The sequence below is a fragment of the Geotrypetes seraphini genome, chromosome 16, assembly GCF_902459505.1.
Source record: "Geotrypetes seraphini chromosome 16, aGeoSer1.1, whole genome shotgun sequence".
Taxonomy (NCBI): domain Eukaryota; kingdom Metazoa; phylum Chordata; class Amphibia; order Gymnophiona; family Dermophiidae; genus Geotrypetes; species Geotrypetes seraphini.
The window spans coordinates 49,782,691-49,797,118 of record NC_047099.1 but is presented as its reverse complement, the minus strand read 5'-3'; the positions used below and the strand labels follow the sequence as shown (position 1 = coordinate 49,797,118).

At 46.0% G+C, this 14,428-nt stretch overlaps 1 protein-coding gene across 8 annotated transcripts in view; it reads right to left on the bottom strand.

The window, feature by feature from the left end:
* Positions 1-12,999, bottom strand: part of DNM2 (dynamin 2) — a 55,175-nt gene extending 42,176 nt beyond the window's left edge. For 4 of the 8 annotated variants that reach the window (XM_033925523.1, XM_033925526.1, XM_033925522.1 and 1 more), the window contains exon 1: positions 12,727-12,997. In XM_033925523.1, the coding sequence (XP_033781414.1) occupies positions 12,727-12,887 (161 nt within the window). In that variant the 5' untranslated portion in view covers positions 12,888-12,997. Of the gene's footprint in view, positions 1-12,726 lie in introns of all 8 variants that reach the window. The other 4 variants (XM_033925519.1, XM_033925518.1, XM_033925520.1 and 1 more) reach the window with 2 other exon arrangements.
* Positions 13,000-14,428: the final 1,429 nt, after the last annotated feature.

Genomic DNA, 14,428 nt, shown 5'->3' with positions numbered 1-14,428 from the left:
ACCTCACGGCCAGCCCCTTCCCCCAACACCCGAGAGAGGATGTTTCATTCCCAGTTGCTGGAAACATTTTGTTTTCCACCAAGCCAAATCTCGTAAGTAGCTAAGCTTTGAGTGCATCCCACAGCCTATTTCCACACACACACGTTTCATAAATGTCCTGCCTTGAAAGGGTGAAAACCACAAGGGACAAAAGGAAACGTCAACTGATTGAGCTACAGCGAAAGAGCCCTCGGCTTTCCCAACTCTCAGCAGCTGGGCCTGAGAGCTAACATCACGCAAGGGTGAGTCACAGAATAAGGAAGGGCAGCCGCGGCTCCCCTTGGTGACAACAAGGGCCGGGACACTGGGAAGGGGGAGAACCAGACAGCTACTAGGCTGATTAAACACCCTCTCCTTACCCAAATTAATGCCAGAATGCCCAGGACTTTCCCTCCGTCCGACGACAGCGACACCCCCCCCTCCCGCACTGAATAAGGCCCTCAGGTACCTCCACAAAACTGGGAGGATGAAATTTAATTTCGGCAATACAGGTTCATCCCAGAGAAACAGCCCCACCAGGGAGAACAAGTTGGCCTACTGGAAGCAAAAGAAAGCTCCCTAACTTTCCAAATCCACCCAGCAGCTCCCGGAAATTATTATCATCAGCTGGCAGGTCGGCCACCGACAACACCCAGAGGATGAGGCCCACACCTCCAGGAAGGCAGCACACGCTCGAAAGAAGGAAAACAGGAAACGCTCCAACCACGAATGTGCCTGCACCAAGTAAAACCGTACACCCAGCCTCCCCCGTCCCCAGGGGGGCCTGTCCTGACACTCCTGAACTTTCAAATACCTGGGTGCGGCCGCTTCAGAGCAGGAAATAAAAATAGCTCTTTTCTGCAACGTAAACACCCAGAGCTCGAGATATTAGAAAGCACACCAGATTACGAAGGACAAACTCAGAACCTGACCTAAGCAGACAGGACTCGGAGGCGCAAGTGCTCAAGTAGCCAAGACACACTGGATGTTTTAGGGAACTGGTGGCACACGAAACACTATAACATGCAGTGGACAGAAAAGTTCAAAGACGTTTGGGAGAAGAGCATGACGGTCCACACTACGTCCTCTCATGCTGCATCTCCTACACAATGTTTGCCGTTCCACGTCTACCTGCTAGGTTGCCTTCCTGTTCTCGCCATCCCATGTTTTGTCAGGTCAAAAGCGCGCCGGGACAAAGGCGCGCGCAGACAATTGAGCGCAGCGTGGGGGTGCGCACCGCACAAAATTACTGTTTTTAGGGCTCCGATGGGGGGGCGTGGCCCCCACTTTACTTAATAGACATCAAGCCGCGTTGTGGGGGGTTTTAACCCCCACATTTTACTGAAAACTTCACTTTTTCCCTGTTTTTAGGGAAAAAATTAAGTTTACAGTAAAATGTGGATGGTTACAACGCCCCAAACCCCGCATAACGCCGGCGCGATCTCTATTAAATAAACTGGGGGAGCTCCCCAACAAAACCCCCCCCGTCGGATCCCCTAAAAGCGTCATTTTCTTCGGCACACGCCTCCGTCTTGCACTCAGTTGTCGGCACGCGCCTTTGTCTTTCGCGGGGTTGTCTATGAACCGTTTTGTCATATTATGTTTTACCCTGCCTTGTTAACTAGCCCTCCTCCCCCTTTTACAAAGCCATGTTAGGCTTTTTTTTTTTTATTTAATCACCGGCCAAGGCAGTATTAGCTCTGACGTTCATAGGAATTCTCTGAGCGTCCGAGCCAATTCCGCTGCAGCCGACGATCAAAAAAGCCTTAACGCAGCTTTGTAAAAGGGGGGCTTATGTTCTGCCATGGCTTTGTATGCAAACCCTTTATTATGTATGTAAACTTGTAACCTGTTCCGAAGTCTTCTGGGAGAACGGGATATAAAACCAAATAAATAAATGATGATATGATTCAGACGTTCAAATACTTGAAGGGTATTAACGTAGAACAAAATCTTTTCCAGAGAAAGGAAAATGGTAAAACCAGAGGACATAATTTGAGGTTGAGGGGTGGTAGATTCAGGGGCAATGTTAGGAAATTCTACGTGCTACCGAGGTTGGAGAGCGGCCTGCAAGGTTCGCTAAAGCCGGACACCATCGCAGGCTCTTTACAGGAGGATCAGCAGCAGCGGCGAGTTAAGGCGGGAGGTGTGTTCCCTGCTGAGGACGCGGGCAGGGAGACAGCTTGCCTGGCTTCCATGGTGAGTGAGGGCGGGAGGAGGGGAGTGGCTGGGGACCCGCGCATGCGCACTTCTGCAAAGCCACGGACCTACATCTCACGGAACAGGGATTACAGATCACGCAGGTCTGAGTGCGCATGCGCGGCTAGTGTTTTATTATTTTAAATGATACCGCCAAAGCCATAATAGTTCGAGGCGGTTTACAATAAAGAAGAGCCGGAGTCAGCGAAAATAGGCACAATGTAAAGTCATCAAAATACAAGTGAGCAGAATTACATTACATTACATTAGTGATTTCTATTCCGCCTGTGCCTTGCGGTTCTAAGCGGATTACAAATTAGAAGACATCTGGACATTTCCGAGAGAATTACATAACAAAGATTCAAGTACGTTGCAGGATACAGAGGTAAGGCATAAGAGAGATCTTAGGTAACGATTCAGTTAGAGTATTAAAAAGATAGGGCTTAAGAAATCTTAAGTTACAAATCGGTTAAACAAGTTTGTTTGTTTTTTTACTAATTTTCTGAAACTTAGGTAGGATGAGGAGCAATAATGTTACCCAACCAATCGTTCAGTTGACCTGCTTAGAAAGCAGGTATCTTTTGTAACGGCAGCCCTTTATTGTTGGATGGTTCAACAAATGTACTCTGCGTGTGGGTCTGATTGAACAATCTAAGTTAAAATGGGGAAGTACGTGGGGGCCGAACCAAAAATAGATCTGAAACAAAGACAGGCAAATCTGAACAGAACTCTTGCTTCCAGGGGCAGCCAATGGAGTCTTTGATAGTGGTGACGGAGCAAATCTCAGGGTTTGCCGTCTGCCAGAAAGCAAAGACTCAAGCTGTTAGTTGCACAGGACTCCCTGAAATACTATCTACTTAAATTAAGCAGCTGGACCTCACACGAAGTTCATTCAAGTTTCCATTTTCTTCCGATTTCAGCCCCGATTAATCAGGGATCATGTATGGCCCGATTATTGGGAGGACAGTTAATAATTCTTTAATCTAACCTGCTGCTCAGTCACATATCCAGCATGCAGGCTGTGATCAATTGCAGGCAGACCTCACAAAATTGGAAGACCGGGCGTCCAAATGGCAGATGAAATTGAATGTGGACAAAGGCAAAGTGATGCACCTTGAGAAGAATAACCCAAATTACAGATACCAGATGCTAAGGTCCACCTTGGGAGTTCACGCCCACGAAAAGGATCTGGGTATCATTGTAGACAATATGCTGAAACCTTCCACCCAATGTCAAAAAAGCAAAGAAGATGCTAGGAAGTATGTCAATTCGTACTGTAGGCTGATAGCTGTTCCCCGAATGTCATGAAAGTTGCCCCTGTCACTTTTAAGGCTTAACTTTTTATTATCTAACGGGACCTTTCCAGAGGAATTGGGTCAGATTTTGATCACACCGATTATCAAAAACCCTAAAGAATCTTCTACCTTGGCATCCATTGATAGTATTCCTTTGTTTTTAGGTAGGGTCTGGTTAACTCAGAACTAACTACTTATTTGGATAAGTTTAATATCTTACAGGACAACCAGTCTGGGTTTGGGTCAGGTTTCAGTACTGAAATTGTCATGACCTCTCTGTTGGATTATCTTCATACGTTGTTTAGTCGAGGTACAAGTGCTTTGATTCTGCAGTTCGATCTGAGCAGCACTTTTGACCTGATGGATCATAAGAACATAAGACGTTGCCTCCGCTGAGGCAGACCAGAGGTCCATCCTGCTCAGCGGTCCGCTCCCGCGGTGGCCCATCAAGCCCATTGCCTGAGCAGTGGTCTATACCTATCTATACCCTTCAATCCCTTTTTCTTCTAGGAATCTATCCAAACCTTCTTTGAAACCATTTAATGTGTTCCTGTCTACCACAGCCTCTGGAAGAGCGTTCCATGTATCCACCACCCTCTGAGTGAAGAAGAACTTCCTAGGGTTTGTTCTAAACCTGTCCCCCTTTCAGTTTCTCCGAGTGCCCCCTTGTACTTGTGGTGCCCCTTAATTTGAAAAATCTGTCCCTGTCTACTTTTTCTATGCCTTTCAGGATACTATTCTTATTGATTGCTCGGAATCTATTGGTATTTCAGGAAATGTTTTAAATTGGTTTCGAGGATTTCTGGGTAACAGATCGTACCAGGTGTTCAAGGATGAAAGTCTTTCTTACCATTGGAAAAATAATAATAACTTTACTCTTGTATACCGCATTACCATGGAAGTTCTATGTGGTTAACAGATGAAGAGACTGTACATTTACAGCGAAGTTACATTTTCGGCGATGCTACATTTACATTATTGACGATACATTTACGGTGAAGTTAATTTTTACAGCTAGGTTACATTTGCAGAGTAGTTACATTTGCTGAGATTTACATACAGCGATGTTACATATGGCGGAGAGTCGAGGTCTGTTAAATGATGTTGCTATAAGAGGTTTCTTGCGAGAACCCTCTCTTTTCAGGCTGCTAAACGGAATGTTTGGTTTGGAAAAATTATACTAGGAAGCTCCCTCCTATCTTGATTTTAGAAAATTTTTGAAGACCCAATAATTTGATAAATTTGTATCCTAATGCATTCTCTTGTCTTTTAAAATTGTATGCATTTCTCATGTTTTACTATCTGATGTATTTCCATTTTTAAATTGTATTCTTCGCTGTATGTTGTTTTACTTGTTGTGAAGCGCCTAGAACCAGGCAGTATATAAAAAATAAAATTATTATTATTGGAAGAGGGATGGTTAACAAGACTACGAATGTCATAATGCCCCTGTATCACTCCATAGTGCGACCTCATCTGGAGTATTGCTTTCAGTTCTGGCCTTATATCAAGAAAGATATAGTGGCACTAGAAAAGGTTCAAAGAAGAGCGACCACGATGGTAAAGGGGATGGAACTCCTCTAGTATGAGGAAAGACTAAAACGGAAAAGAGACAGCTGAGGGGAGAGAGGATTGAAGTCTACAAAATCCTGAGTGGAGTAGAAAGGGTAGATGTGAATCGCTTCTTCAGTCGTTCCAAAAACACTAAGACTAGTGGACATGTGATAAAGCTAAGTAGTAGATTTAAAACAAATCGGAGAAAATATTTCTTCACAAAACGTGTAATTAAACTCTGAAATTTGTTGCTGGAGAATGTGGAGAAAGCAGTTAGCTTAGTAGGGTATAAAAAAAGGTTGGATTTCCTAAAAGAGAAATCCATAGGCCATTCTTGAGATGGCTTGGGGAAATCCATTGCTTATTCCTAGAATAAGCAGCATAAAATCTGTTTTTCTCCTTGGGATCTAGCTAGGTATTTGGGACCTGGGTTGGCCACTGTTGGAAACAGGATCCTGGGCTTGATGGACCTTCGATCTGTCTTATGTTCTTATGTGAGCCAAGTCTAGGACAAACAAGCCATTGTGACATCACTGCTGAGGTTGGCTCTTAGGCATTGGTGGAATGAGGCATTATGACATCACAATCTCAGCTCTGGAATGTTGCTACTCATTGGGCTTCTGCCAGGGACTTGGGTTGGCCACTGTTGGAAGCAGGATCCTGGGCTTGATGGACCTTCAGTCTGTCCCAGTAAGGCAACTCTTATGCTCGTAGGTGAGCCAAGTCAAGGACAATGAAGCCACTGTGACATCACTACTGAGGTTGGCTCTTAGGCATTGGTGGAATGAGGCATTATGACATCACAATCTCAGCTCTGGAATGTTGCTACTCTTTGGGCTTCTGCCAGGGACTTGGGACCTGGGTTGGCCACCGTTGTAAGCAGGATCCTGGGCTTGATGGACCTTCAGTTTGTCCCAGTGTAGCAATTTGTATGTTCTTATGTAGTAGTAGCGTCCAGAGCTGCACCCACTGCTCTGTGCAAGTTATTACTGGAGTTGCCATTAAAGCCCCCCCCCCAGTCCATGCAAATCTGTCTTTCCATAACTGGGGCATTGATAAGGACTGGACACCCCAGAAGTGGTGATCGAAGCAGCACAGCAAAGCATTTTCAGAGTCTTTTGGATAAAAGGTTCTGGCTTATTATATTAAAAAATATGTACTGCATGGAGAGGGTGGTAAACACCTGGAATGCCCTCCAACACGAGGTGGTGGTGGGGGGGGGAGATGAAAATGGTAACGGAATTTAAAAATGCATGGGATAAAAGCAGAGGAATCCAGGATGGAAGGCAAGGAACCAAACAAGCAGAGAATGGCACAGAGAGATATTTGTCCCTGTCCCCATAAGAACTCAATTTCCTCATCCCGTCCCTGTGAGTTTTGTCGCCGTTCCTGTCCCATTCCTGTAAGCTCTGTCTTAACCACGCAATGATTTTAAAGTGTTTTAAGGCTTGTGCAAAGGAGGACGGAGCTTGCAGGGACAGGAAAAGAACTCACAAGGACGTGACAGGAAAATCAGTTCCCATGGGGACAGGGGAAAAAATTTGTCCCCGGGTCATTCTTTACAAACAAGCTTGGCACTGATTAGATACCAACACGAATAATTAAAAAGCAACGCCAGCGCTGGGCAGACTTTCACGGCCTGTGCCCTGATCATGACCAGACAAATTCAGCTTCAGTAGTTGGAGAACAAAAGTAAAGCTGGGTAAACTTTACAGTCTGTGCCCTGAAAATGGCAAGGACCAATCCAAGTTTATGATGCATTTCTTATCCCGCACATCAAGTAAAATTACTTACCTGTAACTAAGGTTCTCCGTGGACTGCAGGATCAGTCAGCCACATATAGCTGATGTCACCTGACAGCTCCAATATACGTGGCTGACACATCCTGTTTGTCCTAGGAGAAAACAATATCCTATGAGAACAAAAGGGGGGGGGGAGGGAAGCTGAAAACTGGATGGACAGAATGGGTCTAGAGCAGGGATCTCAAAGTCCTTCCTCGAGGGCCGCAATCCAGTCGGGTTTTCAGGATTTCCCCAATGAATATGCATTGAAAGCAGTGCATGCGCATAGATCTCATGCATATTCATTAGGGAAATCCTGAAAACCCCACTGGATTGCGGCCCTCCAGGAGGGACTTTGAGACCCCTAGTTTAGAGGATTTTTGGAAACCAGACTCTATTTTCTACTACCTGGAAGAATCCATGCGGTGTTCCTCAAGGATCACCGCTTTCACCTACATTATTTAATGTTTGTTTATCATCGTTAGGCTCTTGTTTGAGTAAACTGGCATAGGGATGTGTAGTTACGCCAGGGGTCTCGAAGTCCCTCCTTGTAGGCCGCAATCCAGTCGGGTTTTCAGGATTTCCCCAGTGAATATGCATTGAAAGCAGTGCATGCGCATAGATCTCATGCATATTCATTGGGGAAATCCTGAAAACCCGACTGGATTGCGGCCCTCGAGGAGGGACTTTGAGACCCCTGGTCTAGAGGAAACTGAAAGTTAAGGGGGGTCAGGAGCAGAGAGGGATAAAGACTCATCTGACTTGTCCAGCAGGCCCATGCCAAGAGGAGTTTCAGGTGCAAACAAAGGCATTTTCAAAAAAGAAAAGTTTTAAGATCAGCTTTAAAGTTCTCGAAAGAGGTTTGTGACCGAGTAAGGAGGACCAAATCATGATCAAGTGTGCCTGTGTACTAATCGCATCATACCTTTTGCTATTACATTTCTCTTGTTGGGAAAGACTGGATGGTCCAGGCTGGCCTTCACCTACCGTCATCTGTGTTACCAAGTAGCCTGTCGCTGACCGCAATAGGGGAAGCACAAACTTCCTGTCTCCATGCTTCCCCCGGTTGCCCTGTTTTTCTAAACTGAGTTTGCTCCGAGAAGTCTTTCCCCTTTCAACCACAGATTTTGTTTTCCCTGACACGGACACTCAAAAGCCTCACTCCTTGCTGCCAAACTACTTCAAACTGACAAAACCTAGTCCAGGGAACCACTCCAAAAGTCAGGGACTGTACTAAAGTTCCCCTTAGGGCTCCTTTTACGAAGGTGCGCTAGGGTTTTTAGAGCACGCAGAAAATCTACCGCCTTCGCGCGCTCGGGAATTTAACGCACGCGTTAAGGCCCCAGCACACTTTTGCAAAAGGAACCCTTAGGGTGATATAAATGTATATCTAGACAGAAAGAGAGAACACACAGGGTTTGTTGCTACAAACTCTATAAATTGTGTCTGTGTGTATTAAAATTTGTAATGGCATAAAGTGTCATCCCCTCACATTTCCTTCTACAATCATACAGTGGCTAATACTAAACCTTGACAAAACAAAATTCTTCCTAGCTACCCCCAAAGACAAAATCAAAGACACCACAATTCAAGTAAAAGGATCGACTTTCCCCCTCGAACAAACCTTAAAAATACTGGGAGTCACACTGGACAAACATCTATCCCTGGAAAAACACACTGATAATTCAGTCAGGAAAAGTATCTCGGTACTCTGGAAACTACACACTATAAAAAAATACTTTGACGACGCGTCATTCCGCCTGCTAGTACAATCCTCTAGTCTTAGCATACTGGACTACTGTAATATCATTTACCCGAGCGCCACGAAGAAAACCATCAGAAGACTTAGAATGATCCAGAACACCGCGGTCCGCCTCATATTCGGCCTGAAAAAATGGGAACATGTCACCCCTTTCTACCGCAAGCTTCATTGGCTGCCATTAGAATCCAGAGTCCTATTCAAATTCGCCTGCTTTTGTTACAAAACAGTATCCGGTCTACCTCAACCCACACTTCCTCTTGAACCCCAGCAACAAGAACTCCCGCAGAATTCAGCTGTTCGCCTTCCCATCCCTAAAACTCTGTCACTCCAATAAATTCCTCGACAAAACCTTCGCCTACCAGGCCGCCAAACTAAACCCATGGCTAGCCCACATGATCCTTGAGGCCCCCACCTACCTCGGCTTCAGAAAATTACTCAAAACTCACCTCTTCCAAGGCCAGGACCCTTAATGCCCCTCCACAAAGAACCAAAACCTCCACCCCCTCCCCCCATTGGTACTACCCTACCCTCTCCCCCTCGACCCACTCTCTCCTACTCCTTACAACATCTACTACTTTGTCGCCCATGACTTTGATCAACCGATATTGTACCGTTTGTAACTCTGATTAATTGATGTGAACCGCCTAGAACTCCCTGGGTATGGCGGTATACAAAAAATAAAGTTATGTTATGTTATTACTAAAATGAAAATAAATAATTTTTCTCAACTTTGTTGCTTGGTGATTTTAAAGATGGAAAAAAATGATTAGAAAAACAAAATCCACAAAGAGAAGACCAATGTTCTACATGTAACTCTGATCAATCCAACAGGAGACATCTGATGTAGACATTTATTATAATTGAATTCTCATAAAAAAATCATCAAAATGCAGAAAAAAAACCCCATATGCCAAGTATTCACACAATACACTGACTGCTCCCAGGAATAGCAATAAAGGCCGGACCCTACAAGGGCCGTGTTTCGGCAGAACTTTGCCTTCTTCAGGGGTCCTTAAATCAAATCAAAAAAGACAAAAAGAAGAAACAAAAATGTGTGTGAAGCTCACAACAGTGATTTTTTTTTTTTACAGTGACAGATAATGTGTGAATTGACCCATTATGAGTGATTCAAAAGAACGATTAAATATATATAAAAAAAGGAGCTTCAGATTTTGCACCTAAGTTGGTGTGAAAAACATGTTGGTCAAAAAATAGTGATGATGTAAAAGTCTAACCATCACAGCAAAATCTGAAGCTCCTTTTTTTATATATGATATTTAATTGTTCTTTCGAATCACTCATAATGGGTCAATTCATACATTATCTGTCACTGTAAAAAACCACTATTGGGAACTTCACACACATTTGTAATTTCTTCTTCTTGTCTTTTTTTGATTTAAGGACCCCTGAAGAAGGCAAAGTTCTGCCGAAACACGGCCCTTGTAGGGTCCGGCCTTTATTGCTATTCCTGGGAGCAGTCAGTGTATTACATAGAAACATAGAAGATGACGGCAGAAAAGGGCTACAGCCCATCAAGTCTGCCCACTCTGCTTACCCACCCCCTGTCTATGCCCTAATGACCCAATTTCCTTATCTTGACCCTCGTAGGGATCCCACATGGGTATCCCATTTATTCTTAAAGTCTGGCAACGTTGTCTGCCTCGATCACCTGCACTGGAAGCTTGTTCCAATGTTTTTTTTCTGCATTAAAGTCTTTTTAATTTTGATGTTTTTTATGAGAATTCAATTATAATAAACGTCTACATTTTGATAATTAAAACGTGTCGGTTCTGAGAATTTACTTTCTGCTGTCTATATTTGCCACTGAAGGGGCAACGCTTTACGCCTATGTACACACACACATACATGTATACATCATGCTAAGGGGAACTTGTAGTACGTGTTCAAACTACTTCATCAAAGCAGACACCTGAACTTCCAGCGTATGTGTTTCCTGTCAGTTTGCTTGCCTCATCAGTCTGTAAGATTCAGAAAGCAGGAACTGGTTATGAATAAGCCTTTCAATGCTGATTTGTTGGAAATAATAGTGGTGGGTGGATAATCAGCTAAGTTAAAGTTCAAAAGTTATTTTTTTCTTTTAAGTTGGACACAGTCTGACTACAACCCACTTTAAAGAGCTAATGAAACGCAGCTACTTGGCTAGACGGGAGTGGAGGGAACCACACACCAGGGTTCAAATTCCACTGACACACCTTAGAACAAGTTTAGACTGCAAATCTTCTAGGGAAGGGGACAGGGAACTACCTATTTTACCTAAATCTAAACCAATGGTTCCCAGGCCAGTCAGGTTTTCAGGACAGCCCTAATGAATATGCATGGAGCAGATGTGCATGCCTGGCACCTTCATTATATGCAGATCTCTCATGCATATTCATTAGGATTATCCTGAAAACCTGACTGGCCTGGGGGTTCTCCAGGACCACTGATCTAAACTGTTGTAAAACACAACCGACACCTGGAAACCTTATAGCTGAGTTTGGAGGGAGCAGGGGATGGGAATCGTGCTGTTTTATTTGACCACAATGATAGGGTTATGGCCCAAATATGAATAGGTACAGCCCTTTAGTAAGGCTGCCAGCTAGATCCAGATTTGCAGGACAAAGTTCATCCAGTCCTTGGTTTACCCCAGGGATCTCAAAGTCCCTCCTTGAGGGTCGCAATCCAGTCAGGTTTTCAGGATTTCCCCAATGAATATGCACTGAAAGTAGTGCATGCAGATAGATCTCATGCATATTCATTGGGGAAATCCTGAAAACCCGACTGGATTGCGGCCCTCAAGGAGGGACTTTGAGACCCCTGGTTTACCCTGTTGCATCTCCTAAAGAAAGCAAAGTTATAAGTTCCAACATGGGGGGGGGAAAAAACCCCACAGGACTGGATAAATGTTGTCCTGCAAATCTGGATCAAGTGGTGGCCTTGCCCTACAGTGGTGCTTCTCAACTGGGTCCTGGAGTACCCCCCTCGCCAGTCAGGTTTTCAAGATATCCACACTGAATTTGCATAAACTTGATTTGCATACACTGTCTTCCATGCATATTCATTGTGGCTATCTTGAAAACCTGACTGGCAAGGGGGGTACCTCAGGACCCAGTTGAGAACAGCAGGTTTTTAGGGCTAGGGTCACCGTTTGGCTCCAGAACAAGGACAGATTGAGACATCCAGGTTTCACTTCCAATTAGAGAATGACAGGGTGACAATATTCATCACCGTTCCTGTCCCTGTGGGAAATAATCCCATGTCATTTTCTAGTGTCTCTTTCAACCTCGGTCCTTCTACACTAAGGTTACCATATGGCTCCAGAAAAAAGGAGTCGGATTGAGACATCCGGGTTTTACTTCCATTGAATGCAACCCAAGATGTCTCAACCTGTTCTCCATACTTCCATCGCTTTCAATGGAAGTAAAACCCGGAGGTCTCAATCCGTCCCCTTTTTTCTGGAGCCATATGGTCACACTATTCTACACCAGCATTCTTCAAAGCAAAGCGTGCGGGTCAGTGGTTGTGGCCATTCATACTCGGATTCTTCCCTCTCTCCTTAAAGCAGGGGTGTCAAAGTCCCTCCTCGAGGGCCGGAATCCAGTTGGGTTTTCTGGATTTCCCCAATGAATATGCATTGAAAGCAGTGCATGCAAATAGATCTCATGCAGATTCATTGGGGAAATCCTGAAAACCCGACTGGATTCTGGCCCTCGAGGACCGACTTTGACACCTGTGCCTTAAAGAATGACATTTAGATGGTTTCCCGCGGTTATCCGCGGGGACGGTGATGAATTTTGTCACCGTGTCAGTCGTCCTCCTCCTCCTCCTGGAGCCATACGGCGACCCTACTTCAGGCTCTCCCCAACCACTACGCACGCACTGCCTCCCTTCTACGCAAATGTCTCTTCCCAGCATCTTCGCAGCGCAACGCTTGAAAGCCTGACCGTCTGGGGCCGGCCCTTGCGCAAAGTACGCCAACGGCGGCCGGCCCCTGCGCAGGGAGCGGAGGCCTCCGTCCTCGAGCGCAGCGCCAAGCGCGCGCGGGAGAGCGTTACGCACGCGGCGCAGCGGCCGCTCTGAGGGAGGGAGGGAGGGGGAGAGGGCGGAGTCTGCTCACCGGCCCACGAAGTTCTCGAGCACGGAGCTCTTGCCGGCGCTCTGGCCGCCCACCACGGCGATCTGCGGCAGGTCGAGGTTGCAGCTCTGGCCGATGGAGCTGAAGGCGTCCTGCAGCTTGTTGACGAGCGGGATGAGCTCCTCCATGCCCCGGTTGCCCATGGCGACGGCCTGGGCGCGCGCCGCGGGGGCCCCCCTCGCCGCTCCTTCACTCGCGCGCCGACGCCGACCCTGCTCGCCTCATCCGGTCGGGCGGAGCGTGAGCGCACGCGCGGCGCCCATGGGCCCGGCGCCGGCCCCCCGGCGCCCCATTGGCCCGCCGCCGCGTCGCTCTGCGCCGGCCCTCGCCGCCCATTGGCGGGGGCCGCCCTCGCCCCATTCTCTTCCCGCCTCGTCTGCTCTGATTGGAGCCGAGGGGTGACGTCACCCTTGCTTCTTTTTTTTTCTTGTCTTTTTCTTGCTGGTGCTGCTGCCCGTGGAATTATGACGTCATAATAGGTGTAGAGCGCGACCGGGAAATGGCGCGCGGAGACCGCCAAGTTTTAGTTAAAATGTCTTCTGAAATTGGAATGATTTTGATATATATATATGAAGTAATAAGGGGGGAAAAATAGTTTAGATATATTAAAATATATGTTGGAGGATGTTCTTTGCAGTTGAATTCATGGTAAAACATTGTTTAATTGTGCTCAATCAAAACTCCTATAATTCTAAACAAAATCTATGACTAAGTCCTGTTTAAAAATTTATTTTGAAGGAATGATAAACATTTATTAGAAGTTAATATGGTCAATTTAAATGTAATGACTATTTTACTGTGTTATATTATTATGTATTTATTGCATTTCCTCAATAAAATGTTATAAAGTAAAATGTCTTCTGAGCGGTGTACAATTAACTTTTTTCCAGCATTCAACAACACTTGACGACTGGGGGGACTTAGTAAAAGAAAACCAAAAGACTTCAACCAAGACAGGCGGGAACAGGAGGCAAAGGGCAAGAAAGAGACGGTAAGGATCTGGGTTTAAGGGTACAATGGCTTTTGCAAGGGATCTTGGCTCTCTCTAAACCACTGGGCCTCAGAAAAAAAAAGAGGTAAGAAATGAGGTCAAACTCTTTATCCTATATCATAAAAGCCTACCTCGCGCATGCGCACTCCTACCTGCGTGCTTCCATGATCCGTAGGTCTGTGGCCGCAGGAGTGCGCATGCGCGAGTCCCCAGCCTTACTACCACTCGCCGGCAGGACTGGACACCAGCGCTGGACTCCCTGTTCTCCGTGCCAGCTCCTCTCACCAGCCACACCAGCGTCGGAGAAGGCTTCCGACGCTGGCGGGATCGAGAGGAGCCGCGGCGACACCTCGCGGGGCGGGAAGCCTAAAACACTCCAACCGCAAAGGGATGCCGCGGACCCGACTCCAAACCAGCTGATTCCAGCAGCGTGTGCAGCACTCTACACACGCTGCTTCGGGGCCTTTTACTGCCCTGATTTGCTCTGCCGCATCTCTGATGATGTCATCATGGACGTGCCAGAGTTAACCCTGTCATCCTGTTTTCACTTCCAACATATAGCCTTCCAGTAAGAAGACTTGTTGAATTTATGTCTCAAGGCAGTCTGGGATTTGTAATTCCTGACATTACCCAGTGCTGCAGGTCCCATAACGCACCAGGATAGGTTCAGATCAGGGAATGAGAGGTAGCAGA